The 17,244-nt window shown below is 43.4% G+C and overlaps 1 protein-coding gene across 1 annotated transcript in view; it reads right to left on the reverse strand.

Annotated features, from left to right (window-relative positions):
- Positions 1–17,244, reverse strand: part of LOC142442231 (uncharacterized) — a 38,832-nt gene that overhangs the window by 16,257 nt on the left and 5,331 nt on the right. The window contains exon 3 of the mRNA XM_075543508.1: positions 15,875–16,037. Within this exon, the coding sequence (XP_075399623.1) occupies positions 15,875–16,037 (163 nt within the window). The remainder of the gene's footprint in view (positions 1–15,874; positions 16,038–17,244) is intronic.

Raw genomic sequence — 17,244 nt, forward strand, 5'->3', positions numbered from 1 at the left:
TTCTTTACAATTGTCCCCATGCTTCAGCCCATTGTTGTAGACACTGTCAGTCCAGTTACTTGAAGGCCTTCTTCTTTCCATACCCCTTCACTTCACTCCAAGTTAGACAGTTTGTCCTTTGAGCAGTCGCCCGTACTTTCAACTTTCTTCTTCAGGACCACAATTCAAATGGACAGATTTTTTGGGGTCTTCCTTATTCAATGCCAAACTTTTAAAACTCACACATGCAAATCATTCTTCAGGCACTAGGTTAAAATTTCACTCTTTGGCACTGAAGGTTGTCAGTTATCTTCAGCAGAACTCTAGGTCTCTTGGCAAAGCAGAGCTGTGTTCTATAGCTCTGTGTGCTATTGCTCTGTTCTCCTGTGCCAGGTGACAGTTCCCTAAGGTGGGAGATTCAGATATCTGACCTGGGTCTATAAGAATGGTTGTAACTGCAAGTAATTGACAGAGACCAATTATCTTTATTTACAGGAGTGCAGCCTCAGCAGTCGAGACCAGGATGGGTGAAGCCCTCCCAAAAGCAGTCCCTCACCTGCACTGTCTCAGTTTTCTCCATCACCAGTATTTCCTGCTGGAACTGGATCTGCCAGACCTCAGAAAAGGGACTGCAGTGGATGTGAGTAATATGCTATGAGGGTAGTACAAGTTATAACCCATCCTTCCAAAGCCAACTCTCTATCACCAGAGACACACTGAGGAATCAGTTCTTCCTGCAGCTGAACTCCATCAACGCTCAGGACACAGCCATGGATTACCGTGCAAGGAGCACAGTGAGGGGATGTGAGTGTAAGCTCAGACACAAACCTCCACTGAAGGGGAGACACGGGCAGCAGGGGGCGCACAGGACCCACTGAGCACATACACAAAGCCATAGACAGGCACAGAAAATGACAGGGAGGATTATGTGTTAGAATTAAGGCTTCCCCTCTTAGCTCTCAGCATCCCCTGGACAGTTTTTCTCTAAATTTCTCCTCACTGCAAGCTTGATAGAAGAAACTAGCATTCTCTGTTTGCAGTCCAAATATTAAAAGTGACCCTGACCCTTCATTGGCATCCCATATGATCAATTTTCCTTCTTAGCATACAGATTGTCATGGTTATTATCATTCTGTCTGTTAATCAGAACTTGAAGGGTCAGGTGTCTGACTGCTTTGCTCCCTCTGCAATGTGAGTAGTGACTGATTGATTTTCTATGTCTGAGATAATTAATGTGGTGACACCTGGGGCTGTACTTGTGACATGTCATTAGTGATGCTTGTTACTCATGGTCTCAGTTTATGCAGACACAAGTGTTTCAGGCAGAGAGAGATCTCTAACATAGGGAACAGGGGAACTGGAATGACCTTTGTGGTTGAGGTTACTCTTTGGAGTCATAAAAAAGCAAACATTCAATGGAAGGAAACTTTGATAAAAAAAATAGCAAATTTGTCACAAGAGGTAGAAATTGCAGACTAATATCTCAGAATGCTCTTTAGAATTGAGAATAGTGGGACTTTTCACATATTTTGAACCCTTGATCAGGGAATCCAGTTCCTAGAGAAGGACATCCTGTTTGACAGAGTGTCAGCAAAATAGAGGAAAATAGTTAATTAGATACACAGAGAGTGGCTACAAAATTGTTCTCTAGGAACAAGTGGGGACGGTCCAAGATGTGGCAGTTTATGTATTTTTTCTGATGGACACAGAACCATGATGATTAAAGTTGACACAAAAGCACCCAACAACATCTCTGATGAAGTGAGGTGCAGAAAGTTTAGATTAATGCTGTTTAGTCAAGTAATTCCCTAAAATAGTAATATAGAGTTTTACATTCACAAAGTGTTAAATTATTTAATGCTTAACATTCAATACATATACCATTCCTTATTCAGTTTAGCTGTATGGCTATCAAACAATCAGGAAAATAATGTGCAATAAATACAAAATAAATACTATATACCAATGAATATAATTGGGGATTCCACTGTCATCCACAGTTTCCTGCAAAACAGAATCTCACCATTTAGACAAATGCAGTCCCTCCTCCTCTTACTTTCCAGGCATCTTTGTGAAGTGATTCACTAGACCTTACTCTCAGGCACCTCTGGGTGAGTGTGAATCACCTGTCATTTGGTGAGCAGAATCGAGTGTAATCCTTCACAGAGGAACTCCATATAGACCAATGGAGTAACTTTTAAAGTAAAAATTATATGCTTATACAACTGAGGTAAACGTATTTAATATAAGAGTATTAAATCCTCTTACGTGAAGTAACCATTAAATAAATGATTCTGTAAGAATTAGATTTCCGGGACTTCCGGGAAGATGGCGACGGAGTGACATATACCAGGGGGACTCCACAGAATCCAGCCGAGGAGAGTTGCTTAGAGGGAAATTCAAGACTGCGGGATCACAGGAGGTGTATCATAAAGATAAGTCTGTCCAGATGGGATGGATTGGATGAACTGTCTGGAGGGGGGATGGCGGGACCAGCAGTTCTGGAGGGACTTGGGATGGGGGGAGGTGGGGGGGTGGGGAGGTGGTGTTGACTGGTCCACGGATGGGGGAACAACATGAGATCCAAATTGATGGTGAGGGGGGAGTGGCAGGCCTGTTAGGGAATGACCAAGGGTGAGGTAACGTGAAGAAGAGGTGTAGCGGTGGCCCTGGTGGGGACGGAGCATGGTAGTGTGGCAGGAGGAAAGTCAAGGGAGGTGGAGAAGGGAGCTGGGAGGCAAGGGCATTTATAGAGGTCTAGACAAATATGTGTACATGCAAATATATATATGAGGATGGTGAAATAGATCTATGTGTCTATGTTTATAGGTTTAGTATTGGGGTGGCAGAGGGACCTTGGGCCTCTACTCAAGCACTCCCTCAATGCATGTATGTTTTCTTTTATTGGATTGGCGCTATGTGATGCTCGCCCTCCCGATACAATTGCTGAAGCCAAAGCGTGTAAACAGGTAGGTGTGATGAGGAGGGCTGATGGTGCCCGGCTGTGAAGGGGATTTGGCGTCTGGAATCTTGAAGGCTTGGGGATGGACAGGCGGCCATCTGGCTCGGGGGCAGTGGAGCCCACAAGGAAGAACACACCAGCTTGTGTGATCACGTGGTTCCTAAGGGACCAGTTATCAGGCATCACAGAACAGAAAATCTTATCATTGGCTGCACACCTCCATGATACGATCGCCGAGGACAAATGGGTGCATAAGTAGGTGTGGTGAGGAGGGCTGATGGTGCCCGGCTATCAGGGGGAATGGTGTCTGGGCTCTTGGAGGCTGGGGGTGAGGGGACAGGTGGCCATCTGGCTCGGAAGCAACAAAGCCCACATGGAAGAAGTACACCAGCCTATTGCGACCATGGGATGTCAAAAGGATCAGGTATAAGGCATCATCAAAAAAAACCTTACCATAGTGAATGAAGGGGGAGGTGCAGAGTGGAAATCCAAGGCGATTTGTCAGTCACTGGAGATCCCCTCACAGAGGGGTCTAGGTGAGAAGATGAGTCAGTCAGGGTGCAACGTAGCACCGATGAAGAATATAGCTTTCCTCCAGTTCCTAAATGCTTACTCCTTCCTCCGACCCCCTACTACCATGATCCAAATTCTACCTTGCAAGACTGGATAGAGCAGAGGTTGTACAATGGTGCATATAGGAGCTGAAGGCACAGGGTGGATGATACCTTCAGGACCAAGGGTGTGAGGGGTGATACTAGGAGAGTAGAGGGTGAGTGGGTTGGAAAGGGGGAACCGATTACAAGGATCTACATGTGACCTCCTCCCTGGGGGACGGACAACAGAAAAGGAGGTGAAGGGAGACACCAGATAGGGCAAGAATATGACAAAATAATAATTTGTAGATTCTCAAGGGCTCATGAGGAAGGGGGGAGCAGAGAGGGAGGGGAAAAGCGAGGACCTGATGCAGGGGGCTTAGGTGGAGAGCAAATGCATCGAAAAGGATGAGGGCAATGAATGTACAGATGTGCTTTATACAATTGATGTATGTATATGTATGGATTGTGGTGGGAGTTGTATGAGCCCCTAATAATAAAAAAAAGAATTAAGATTTCCATGTGCCGAAAAATGAATCCGTGTATCAGATCATGTCCCCCACCCGCCACACACAGACATACAACTAAAAATATCCAAAGATCTAAGCATGAAAAATGAAGTCATTTTTAAGTAAGTATAAGACTATTATTTAAAAGTTTCATTTAATGAGAAATAAACATATGACAGCAGAAGCAAGAAGCATAAATGACAAAGTAGGTTAAAGTCTGTCTTATCACAAACCTGGCTTGTGGCCCAAGACCAGAGGCACAAGTGTGGGGAAAAACACCAATAATTAAGACTAACGGGGGCTGTATAATCTATCTATTGGGTCAGTTAAAGACATAAAAGTTAACTCAGAAGCTTATGATGAGTAAATTTTGTTATAAATCGTTAATCTTCAAAGATTTTTTTTAAACTGAGGAAATAGAACATGGAACATATTATGAATTTTTAAGAAAATGGAAACATGCAATGATGGGCACATGTGTGGATAGAAGAATTGAGGATTTATTCCCCATTGGGACATTGTGCTCACCTATTCTTTTAGGTATGAAGAGTTGTCCTCTGATAGTTTCCTATGAAAATCTTACAAATTTCACCCTATAGCACTGAAGTAGCTTACCTCAAAATCTTAGTTTTTTCCCCTAAAAGCTCAAAGAACATGGACAAAGAGCATGAGGTGAGTCTCTGGGGGATACACAGCTGAAATTTTAAGAAATTCATTTGTAGTTTTACACCTATAAAGTTGAGATGGTAACAGTGCCTCTACCCATATTTTGTCTATTTATTAAAAAATGCAATAAAGTGATCTGTTCTCTCCGTTTAGTAAAATTATACATACCTTCTTTTACCCAGAATGCAGTGTCCTTCCAAAAGCACATCCAAAAACCATCACTGTCGTTAAGTCATTTCCTCTCAAAAGACACAAGGAGACAGAGTAGCACTGCCCCTGTAGGTGTGTTAGGGTGCAAATCTCAGTGGAAGTGGAAAGCCTCATCTTCCTCCCAATGAACCACTGGTGGTTCATACTGCTGACTTTGTAATTAGCAGCCTAACTCATCATAAACAACACCCCTGAGACTCCCCATGATACTTAGGACATTCATCTGCTCTTGTGATGACCTTTTCAGAAGTCATGCACTTCACTTACTGGTGTCAACCCTTCCTTCTGCTGATAAAACCACACCAGCCCTGGGAGAAGTGCCTCAACTCTGGAATTCCCAGGTGTCCAAATTCAATTATCAGGACTGAACACAAGTCACCTTTGAGTGATGATCCAGGTTTTCCTTGTTACTATGTTAAGAAGTGGTTTTACAGAGAACAAACATGTGTGAATGTGCATGGTGGAGAGACACAGTGGATGACACAGAGGGTTTTGCTGACCAGAATGTCCCTGTTTGCAGGTGTGCAGTGTGAGATGCAACTGGTGGAGGTTGGGAGAAGCTGGAGGCAAACTCTTGGGGGCAAAACTGTCTACTTCTTGGACTAGTAGGGCAGGATCATCACTTCCTTTGGCGGAGACAGGGCCGTGTCCTTCACCTAAGAGACAGTTGACAGTTCCCCTCTTGTTCCCTGTAAAACCGCTGAAGCACGATGATCTGCCCATCAACTATGCTTCCTCTTCCCAGCTTCCCACACTCCTCGACTAGCCATGAAATTCCTTATGCCGTGCCTGTATAAATTAATGCGCTGCAGTTGCGAGGAAGTCTCTTTCCTCATCAGGGAAAAGGCTCCACCTGCCTCAGCTTCTTGTATCAGGTCTCCTGTCTTTCTTCCATCCCCCACCATCCTCCTCCCTGTGTTCCAGGAGCTGGGCAGGTCGCTGCAGCCCTTATGGGTTTGCAAATGTAAACTTTGAAAAATGAGTTGGCCCCAATTTGATGCAACCTGTTGTTGGCAGTAGCCTGGTTTCTCTCTAATAAAGTCACTATTATGAATACATCTGAAACCAAACATCACAAAGAGGTGAACTCATTTCAAACCCAGACACCATCCCAAATGGACACTTCCCTATCTCTTTTTCAAAAAGCGGTGGTTGGGACAGGGGCTCGAACTTACACTCAGATGTATGACAATTACCCCCCGAAACCATTTTATTGGGAGCTCTTACAAAAATCATACCAATTCACGTTGGTCTTTTCTTTCTTACCAACTATTGGTATTTTTATCTCTGTCATATTATTGTATTATCCTTGCAACGTATTTTTTTCTCTTTATACTGCTTCTGTTTGTTTTACAGGTTGCTAAGCACAGAAGGAGTAGAAGCATAGACATAAGAACTAATGCAAGGGTTTATAAGGGCTGTAGGGGTTAGGGTGGGAGTTAGGGAGAGTAGGTATTGAGGGAGCAAACGATGCATGTGGGATGGGGAAGGGAGTACTCTTTAGAAATGATAATGATTATGCAACTTATTTTAAAAGTGCTTTAACCATGGAGTCGGGAGTACATGTTCAAAAATAATTTTATTGAGTAATGAGTGTACAAATCTTCTTGTTATGATTGAACTAATGAACTGTGTGATATGTGGATTACATGCCTATAACACTATTAAAATAGTTTTAAATGAACAAAACCATAAAAAAATCCAGACATGATCATGTACTATAGTAAGGAGACAAGAATGTCATATATCAATAATGTGTTTTGTTGAATAAAATAGAGGGAAGTTCTGGGGGCGGGGAAGAAGGAGGGGTGATTTGTCCTTCAGGAGAAAGGACCAAAATATTTCGTAGGATTAATATGGGGAGATTGCAGTAGATGAAATGTCACACTTCTCATTTACAGAGTTAAGGCACATATTCAAGAGATAAGTGGGAGTGCTGATAACAAAATTTTGGGCCAAGTTGAGACCCAACAAAATAACACCAGGATCTTGTAGGTCAAGGCTTCTGAGTACGCACTGTTGTATCTGAAAACTTTGACCCTGATTATCCACTATTGGTAAGTGCCAATGCTACATGGCCACATATAGACTTACCCTGGTGCCTAGAGAGTAAAACTACTCCAAACATATTAGGAAACTGAGAGCCACAGGGCTAAGTACTATGAGACCCACTGGATCAGATATAAATGCCCTCAGGAATTGCAGTTTCAAGGAGTAATAGCCACATCCTTTACATGGAAAACCTTATGTGTCCTTGTTTCAGCACAGGCTGGTAGTGGTGCCATTGACGAGTCACAGCACACAGAACATAGTTCTAGTTAAGATTTCTACAGACAATATAATCACCTCAATATGTACGGGGTTCCTTGTACAGTTATCAGCTACCAAATGCCCTGTCTCACTATCACTTACAACACACATAGTTAGTGTTCCTCCTGAAAGGAGTCGCTGCTCTTCCCTCAGAATCTACATTGAAATCCTACTCATGGGGTCACAAAATGCCACAGGTCCTTAAAAACAAGTTGACAAATTCTTTTTAAAAAATCATTTGATTAGGGGCTCATACAACTCTTATCACAATCCATTAATACATCAATTGTGTAAAGCACATTTGTACATTCATTGTCCTCATCATTCTCAAAACATTTGCTCTCCACTTAAGGGCCTGGCATCAGGTCCTCATTCTTTCCCCTCCCTCCCCACTCCCTCATGAACCTTTGATAATTTATAAATTATTACTTTGTCATGTATTTCCCTATCCAACTTCTCCCTTCATTCACTTTTCTGTTGTCCATCCCCTGGGGAGGAGGTCACATGTAGATTCTTGTAATCAGTTCCCCCTTTCCAATCCACTCTCCCTCTACACTCCCAATATCACCATTCACCACTGGTCTTGATGGGATCGTCCACCCTAGATTCCCTGTCTTTCTGGTTCCTATCTGTACCACGGTACATCTCTGGTCTAGCCAGACTTGTAAGGTAGCATTGGGATCATGATAGTGGGGTGAGGATGAAGCATTTAGGAACTAGACAAAAGTTGTATTTTTCATCGTTGCTACATCGCACCCTGAGTCTCCTCCCCGAAACCCTTCTGTAAGGGGATCTCCAGTGGCCTACAAATGGGCTTTGGGTCTCCCCGCCCCCTCAGTCACTATGGCAAGATTTTTGTTCTGATGATGCCTGATACCTGATCCCTTCGACACCTCATGATCGAATAGGCTGGTGTACTTCTTCCATGTGGTCTTTGTTGATTCTGAGCTAGATGGCCGCTTGTTCACCTTCAAGCCTTTAAGACCCCAGCCGCTATTTCTTTTGATAGCCGGACACCATCAGCTTTCTTCGCCACATTTGCTTATGCACCTATTTGTCTTCAGCAATCGTATCATGGAGGTGAGCACACAATGATATGACTTTTTGTTCATTGATGCCTGATAACTGATCCCTTTGGCACCTTGTGATCATACAGTCTGCTGTGCTTCTTCCATGTGAACTTTTTTTGCTTCTGCACTAGACGGCCGCTTGTTTACCTTCAAGCCTTTAAGACCCCAGATGCTGTATCTTTTGATAGTCAGGCACCATTAGCTTTCTTCACCATATTTGTTTGTTTCACCGGCTTTGTCTTCAGAGGTTGTGTCGGGAAGGTGAGCATCATAGAATGCCAATGCAATAGAAGAAAGTATTCTTGCATTAAGGGAGTACTTGAGTGGAGGCCCAATGTCCTTCTGCTGCCTTAATACTAAACCTATAAATATATGCACATAGATCTATTTCTGCATCCTCATATATATATTTGCATATGTACATGTTTTTATCTAGACCTCTATAAATGCCCTTTGCCTCCCAGCTCTTTACTCTATTTCCTTTGACTTTCCCCATCCCACCACCCTACTCAGTCCCCACCAGGGTTTCAGCAATTCCTCTTGGTTACATTACCCTTGATCATGCCCTACCTGGCCTACCCCACCTTCCTCACTACTGATTTGGATCACTTGTTGTTCCCTTGTCCCTGACTTTGTTAGCACCACTACCTCCCCCTCTCCCATGTCCCCTGGAACTGTCGGTCCCATTGTTTTCTCCTCGAGATTGTTCATCCAGCCTATCTTATTTAGACAGACCTGAGACGATAATAACATGCCACAAAAACAATACAGAGTAAAACCAAGCAACAATATACAACAGATGACAAAAAAAAAACAACCAACAAAATACAACAAGAAAGAAAAGCTTGTAGTTAGTTCAACGATCGTTTGTTGGCCTTTAGGAGTGTTTTCAAGTCCAGTCTGCTGGGACACCATGCCCTGGCCCCAAAGTCCACCTTCAACATACCCTGGGGACCTCGTTGCTCCATTCCCTTGCTGTTCTGTTGCATCCCCTTAGAGTTTTGCCTAGGTGTGGTGGGATCAGAACGGTGCAATTTCCACACTGTGTCTCCGGTGTTGTCCCCTGTAGGGCTATGAGTCAGTGAGGGGCTTCATGTCTCATAGTGGGGCTGGCCATGTGGTCCTCTCTGTGGACTGGCTGTTCTAATTGGGAACATTATCCTCATGCCCTGGTTGGCCAGATGTGCTCCACTCTCTCCTCCTCCCCCTTCATCTGTCCCATGTGAGCTGATTAGATATGTCCTTTTCCGAAAGCTGCAGATTCAATGCCGTCCTCTGAAGTAAAATTTTCTGGTCAGAGGGTCAGGTGTCCACTTAATAGTTGAAATTGGGGCTGGACTCCCAGACTTCTCCACTGGTTCCTTACTCCAATGCCGACATGTTGCATTCACATCTTAGAGCACTGGGTTGAAATCTGGTTGCCGTTGGGTGGGTTAGTGCCCTGTGCCCCTGCTACACACTTCTTTTTTTATTACTTATTTCCTTTTGCCCAGCTATTTTTTAGTTGTCTACCATGTGTACCCCTGTATTTGGTCTGGTCCCTGCCATATTACCTGGTCCTCACCCCAGGAATGTTTGTATATACTAGCTTTTTCCCTATGCCCCTTTTGATTTTTTTTTTTTAAAGCTTACCTCAGCAGACTCATGTGGTACTTGTCCTTTTGTCCTTGACTTACTTTGTTTAGCATGATTTCCTCCAGTACTTCCCATGCAGTGTTGTGCTTATACATTCATCACTGCTTTTTAGCGATGCATAGTACTCCATTGTATGTATATACTACAGCTTTTTAATCCAATCGTCACTTGTTGGAAATTTGGGTTGTTTCCAACTCAGCATTTGTGAACTGTGCCACAATGAACACTGAAGCACAGATGTCTGGCCTTGGTTTGTTTCTTGCCTCTTCTGGGTATATGCCCAGTAGGGGGATTGCTGGGTCATATGGTCGCTTGATTTCCATCTACTTAGATATCGCCAAATCGATTTCCATAGTGGCTGTACAACCTTACAGGTCCACCAACAGTGGATGAGAGTTTCTTTCTCCCCACAGCCCCTCCAACACTTGTTGCTTTCTGATTTTTTTAATTGGGCTACGTTTCAGGGTTTTAGGTGGTACCTCATTGTTGTTTTAATTTGCATTTCTCTTATGACTAAAGATCCGGAACATTTTCTCATATGTTTGTTGGCCATTCAGATTTCTGCCCCTGTGAAACTTCTGTTCAGGTCCTTTGCCCACCTCACAAGTGGGCAATCAGGTTTTTTTGTTTTTGGTGGGGAGGCTAGTATTGTAGATTTTAGTAATAAGGCCTTTGTCTGATATGTCATTGCTAAAGATATTTCCCAGTTCGTGGACTCTCTTATTACTCTCTTGGTGAATTCTTTCTTTGACACAGGTGTTTTATCTTCAGTCTATCCCATTTGTCAATTTGTGCCTCCAGTTTGTTTGTGTCCTTCCCTATTTCTAATAGCCTATGTATTCCCTGTGCCAAAGTTCTCAAGTTGGTCCCAAATCCCTAATTGATGGCCCTAATAGTTTGGGGTTTAACTTCAAGGTCTGTGATCCCTCTTGAGTTTATTCTTGTGCATGGAGTGAGATAAGGGTCAAACTTCATTTTTCTGCAGATAAATATCCATTTTTTCCAGCACCACTTGTTAAAGAGGGCATCTATTTCCCATTTGATATTTTGGGGGCTCTTATCAAAGATCAGTTGTCTGTATGCTGATGCTTTTATTTCTGGGTTTTCAGTTCTTTTCCATTGGTCTGAGTATCTGTCATTGTCCCAGTACCATGTGGTTTTGACAACAGTGGCTGTATAGAATGTGCTAAAGTCAGGTAAAGCAAGTCCTCCCACTGTGTCCTTTTTGAGGAGTTCTCTGGTAATTCTTGGCTTCTTCCTTCTCCATATGAAGTTGGTAATCATTTTTTCGATTTCTTTGAAGAAAAATGAGGGTAATTGTATCAGGATTGCATTAAACTATATAGTGCCTTTGACAGAACTGACATAAAAATAACTCAATAAGAGAATTAACACTTATCTCCTGGACTGGAAAACCATCATGACCAATGACATAGGGGCAATTACATACCTCTAAAATATATAAAATGATGCAAAACTTTAATAAGAAAAAACTCCAAATAAATCAACAATAAAGGCAGTAAAACATTATACCTAGACAGTTAACCAAAACAGGCATCCAAATGTCAAACAGACACATTAAGAATGTTCCTGATCAAGTGAGTGCTCGGCTTGCAGCAACCATAGAAAATGTTCCTGATCATGAGCCATACAGAAGATGCAGATACGAAAAAAAGTAGAAATATCATTTTACACTGAAAATGGTAGCTCATGAAAAGCAAGAAAAACAGAAAGAATATGTACCAGAGAAGAAGCAGAGAAATTGGAACTCTCAGACACTGCTGCTGGTAGTTCTGTCCAACTACTCTGCAAAGTGATATGGCGATACCACAAATAAATGGGACAATAAATTGCATGCACTCCAGCAATGCTTTTAGTGGGTATACTAAGATCACAAATTAAAGATAGAAATATGAACACCCATGTTAATCAAAGTACTCTTCAAAATATCAAGAAATTGGCAATAACCAAAAGCCAATGAATAGAAGATTGGATAAAGCAACTTTGGTACCTACACACAATGGGATACTATATATGTGTAGGAAATAAAAAATCCCCCAAACCCCACTTGCCTTTCCAGCACTATCAGGTGCATTCAGGGTTATTATATTTAATGATGGTTAGTTTTGTGATGGGGCTTTGCTAAACCGAATGGTGATTAATCTAATCTTCTGACTTTGCATCACTTTTAAGGGAGCACTGTGAACCAAAGTCTGGGTTGGGACCTTGAAAGTATCCATGTTTCTCCCTCAGGGGAATTATGGGCCCAGGAGAAATTTCTGACCCTTTCTCATCCTCCCTCCGACACCCATCTTTTCCACCAGTTAGAGTAGTTTTCCATATGTGACGATGTCATCCTTATTTTGGTGTCAATCGCTTGTACACTTGGGCAATTATCTTATGGATGACAGGAGTTGTGTTATGGGGGAAATTTTGTTCCCTATGTTCCTCTTGGTGTCTGTGTGGATTAATCAGTGCCGTAATCTCATATAATCAGATATCATGTTTTTCCAAACACTATAATTCGCAGCTATTTGCCCCAGGACAACCTTCCCCTCAGCTATCTTTATAATGAAAGCATCTCCCAAAGAGCGCATTAGTCTGCTGATGAAGAGCAGCCTAGCCTAACCCTTAAATTCGAGGAACGAGAGTGCACAGCCATGGACTGCCCAGGTCTCCCCATTCACTGAGCAGGTGTGATTATGCACAAGTCCCAGTGGAGTTTGCTGACCTAAGGTTCCCTGGTGGCAATTATAAAAAAGGAAGAAAATATGATGAACAAGATAAACAGTGGATATGTGTGATAGTTTCCTGGACAGGATGTCTTTGTGTTTCCAGATGTCTAGGGTAAAGAGCAGCTGGTAGAGTCTGGGGTAGACCCAAGGCCGACTAAACAATGCCTGAGACTCTCCTGTCTCTCTTGTCCTGTCTCTGCATTTACCAGCAGCAGTTATGACATGGATTGCATCAGCCAGCTCCAGGGAAGGGCCTGCAGTGGGTCTCAATTACTAGTACTAATGTTGGTACACATCCTACATAAGCTCAGTGGGTGGCTGACTGGCAGTTCCCAGAGACAATGACAAGAACATTCCCCATATTCAAATAGTCAGGCTCAAAGTTAAGGACATAACCTGTATCACCAAAACAGACACAGTAAAGGGAATCATTAAACGTTTATACATAAATCTCCCTACAGTGGGATACTGGACTAGAATGATTGCTGAGGACCCTAAGACCCAGGGCTCAGTTCCAGCAGACCAAACAGAGAGGAGTTAAAAGCTGGCTTGCTGTCTGTGTGTGGGGCTTCCTCTCTAGCTCACCATTTCCCTTGAGGATCTCTCTAGATGTGTGGGTTTGTATCAAAAACCAAAAGCCACACATGGAGGCACATCATCCAGAGGGAACGAGGCAAAGCTGACGGACCTGTCAGCTCTGATGCAACCCTGTCCCCAGTAACTGATACCAGGAGGAGAGGATATAGGATGGTCAAGACTTCCCTAAATTTTGCTCAGTCCAGGGTAGACCAGCAAGAGCACAATGGTATCCTCAAGCCATAATTGCTCATCAGAGTTGGCAGGTGGGTCTAAAAAACTGGTGTCCTAAATCCTGCTACCATCCTAAGCCACTGACTGGGAATCAAGACAGAAGAAGTGATTGGTTTCAGAGGACACATTTGGAGCCCTTGGAATAGTGTGCTCCTATGCTTGAAGCAAGGAGAGGTGCTTATTCCTGAGTAAAACGCTACATGTTCCCTTGTGAGGCTGAGTGAATATAATTACCGAACGTATTCATAATGTGTCAGCTCTTAGAGACCATGTTAATTTAAATAATTTCATTTCATAACTTTAATTTAAATATAAGTGAAAATCAATAAATTTTCATGTAACTTTCATTTTATTTAACTCATGAATTACAGGAGACACCTAAGCACCATGTTGGGGGGAAGCTCAGTCCAAAGGAGAGATCCAGGTGCTAGAACAAGGTCCTGGCCCTCAGCCCTGTATGCATTCCTAGCTTACAACCAGGCCAGCATGCCAGACTTAAGACAAAGCCATCTTGGAAGAAAAGGCTCCATTAATCTGCTGAGCTTTTCAATTGGGCACTAGATAAGATCTGGAATGGAACAATCTCCTCCATGCCATTTCTTAGATATAGAGTCAGAAAAACAGAAACAAAATCAGAATTTTTAGCTGCAAAGCTTTATTCTTATTTACCATTTAACTGAACACAGCCAGTGTAAATTTGATTGTATATTCCTTTGATCATATTTTAGATCATTTTGACATCCCAGAATATTGAGGTACTTAGTGCATCTGAGTAAATGACTGACCAAATCCAACCCCATATTTGGTGCACTGGAAAACAAGCCCAGTACATCTGAGTTCAGAGGCCAAAAATGTTCCTGGATAGTTCAGGGAGTACTCCTGAGCTCATTAAGGACATGTTTAGTAGACCTGACAGGAAAGTTATGTGCAGGCAGATAATGTCATCAGGTGACACTGAAGCACTCCCATACTAACCACTGTCATGAAATGAACTGAGATGAGCATGGCAGTAACAGTCAGACAGGAAGGTGACTTGGACTAATGTGCAGCTACGTCACAGGATGGAACTTAAAACTGGTCAACCAACAAGAAGTACAGATGCTATGAGATGGGAGTTTGCTGAAATGACAAAGTGATGTCATATTAGTCTTCATTTGAAAAGTAAACTAACTCAATGGCCTCCAAATGATCAATGTTAGTGTCCTGTGCTTGAATTCTTGGATTTTGGTGAAATTTATGATTCTTTTTTTGCAAAGCAATAGCTGATTCCCATCTGCAAATTCTGGGCCAGAGAATTCCAGGTGACCACAAGCTTGTGCTCATATCCTCACACCATTGATATATGCATCTATACAGATATCTAAAAATATTATAACTGGCCAGAAAATGAGTGTGGCCAACTCTAATCTGGGGAAAATAATATTTGTTATGAGGGAGCAAAATGAGGAAGGAATCTGAATGGGGAATGGCTTTGTAAACTGCATGTTTAGAGACAGTCCCACTGATTCCATAGTCAGTAAGATGAGCTATTTTCCTTGAGTCTAGGGAATAAGCTCAAAGATCACATCCCCGAACAGTTATCAGGGAGCTGTGTACAGTGAATAAATGGAGAGGCTGACTGCCCCGACCCGCGGGACTCAGTTATTTGAGGAGTTCCGAGGGGGACCCAGCCTGAAAGAGAAACGGGCGAGAGAGAGGAGCGAGACCAAGCAGATTCTTGTCAAGGTCTCAGTTTATTGCTACACAAGCTTCTTTTTAAAGGGTGAGGCAAACAAAGGAATTCCAAGGGAAGATAAAAAAAAAGGGAGGACGGGGGTGTGGAGCACACAGGGCAGACAGACACAAATCTGGTGCTGGAATAAACAAAGGTGGGCCATCTGGTATTTGTCAGGGTAAGATAAGGTTGAGGCTGCCGGGCAGGCAATATGGAGTTGGTTTTGTCAGGCTGATTATGTCTGGTTCCCAACATCTCCCCCTTCCTTACAGTATTAAAAAAAAAAAGGGGGGTATGACGTGCAGTGACCATCCTGCAGGGAATTCCGCCTGTCTTAGGTGGCTAGGGCGCAACTCAGTCCTTACCCGTCATCGGCTAGGAGGCCCTCTTGGCGGCCAACGCCTGTCCTAGGTTGGTAAAGAGTGCCCCCAGTCCTTATCCGTCATTGGCTGCAAACTCAGCACTGAAGGCGGGGGGGGTCTTACAATTGACAAATATGCCGCTTTTGGTCTTACAATTTGGTCAAATATGCCACCCCGATGAGGGCAACCATGACCCGGTCACGCGCCGCAGGGGAGGGAACAAAACGGATGTTTGTATGCACTGACAATGTTATCAATGGCTTTTAGCCCAATTCCAGGCCCTGAGCGGCCAGAATTGAGGCAGAGTGACCTCAGATACAAGGGTGGAGAGTCGTAATCCCGGGGGCTCTGTTTCCCGGGACAGGTCCTCGTGGGATGTCACGTCATCAAGCTCTTGGGTGTCGATTCGATGGTAATGAACGGAGACCGGCTTCGAGCATAAGGCGGCGTCAATCTGTGACTTAACAAAACTGGTTAACTTGCTAAAGGCCCAAGGGCCAAAAGTTAAAAGTAGAATAAGACCTACAAGAGGTCCCAACAAGCTGGGGAGTAAAGTGGAGAGCCAAGGGGAAGTAGAAAACCAATTTTTATACCAAGATTCCTGCTGTTCTCTTTCCTTTTTTCTTTTTTCCAAGCTATCTCTGACCTTTTGCAAACTGTTTTCCACCAACCCTAACTTATCCACATAAAAACAACATTCTTCCTTAAGCACGGCGCATAGGCCACCTTGCAAGAAAAGCAAATCTAGCCCTCTTCTATTTTGCAAGACTACTTCGGCGAGGGAGCTCACTGAATCTTTGAGATTGGCAAGTCCCGCCTGTAAGTCTTGAAGATCTTTATCGATAGCTGCACTTAACTGGGTGTACTGTTGATTGGTGGTAATCAATGAAGCAATTCCAGTACCTGCCCCAGCGGCTCCGAGGCCGAGGACCACAGCTAAGGTGAGTGCAGTGAGGGGCTCACGTTTGACTCTTGAGGGGGGAGGCGTTTTTTGTTCCCAAAACTGCAAAAAATATGCGGGGCTGTGGACAGTTAAATGGGGCAAAAGTAAAACTTGAACACAATATTTCTTATTTTTTTAAAAAGTGGCGGTGATTATGAAGGTGGTTAATCCTGAGGAGCAAGCAAAATAGGAATGATTTGTAGAAGAAACGTACGTAAAAGAAGCATTCACTACAAGGGTTTGGTTACAAATATCAACTAATTCTTTGGGTGGTAGCATATGTGGTCCTAGAAGGCAGAGTCCCGCCCCTGAGATCTGTCCGAGAGTGAGGCCCTGCTGCTCCTCGGGGTTCCATCGAAGCTCAGTAGTTGAGTTCGTGAATACTGGCTTGCCAAAATGAGCTATTCCTTCATAAAAAGGGGGAAGGGAGGAATAACACACCCAACAGTTATCTGAAAAAGTAAGGTTAGATTTTTGAAGGGCGTGCACTGAGGCGTTAACTACTGCCAACAAAAGATCCGCGGTTGAGGGGGGCCCTACGGGGAGGGTAGGTTGAAACAATGCTGAGGAATGGGTGACAGAGGGGCTTTTTGTAGGAGCAGCCAGATTATGCCTTAGTACAGGGGCTTGGCCATGGCCCCGACCATTGTGGAGCTCCAGATTAGGCCCAACAGCGGCTGGACGTTGGGCGTTGGGAAGTGATTTAGTTAATTTTATTTTAAAGGTAAGTCCTATGTCTGGCCCAG

The sequence above is a fragment of the Tenrec ecaudatus genome, chromosome 3, assembly GCF_050624435.1.
Source record: "Tenrec ecaudatus isolate mTenEca1 chromosome 3, mTenEca1.hap1, whole genome shotgun sequence".
Classification (NCBI taxonomy): domain Eukaryota; kingdom Metazoa; phylum Chordata; class Mammalia; order Afrosoricida; family Tenrecidae; genus Tenrec; species Tenrec ecaudatus.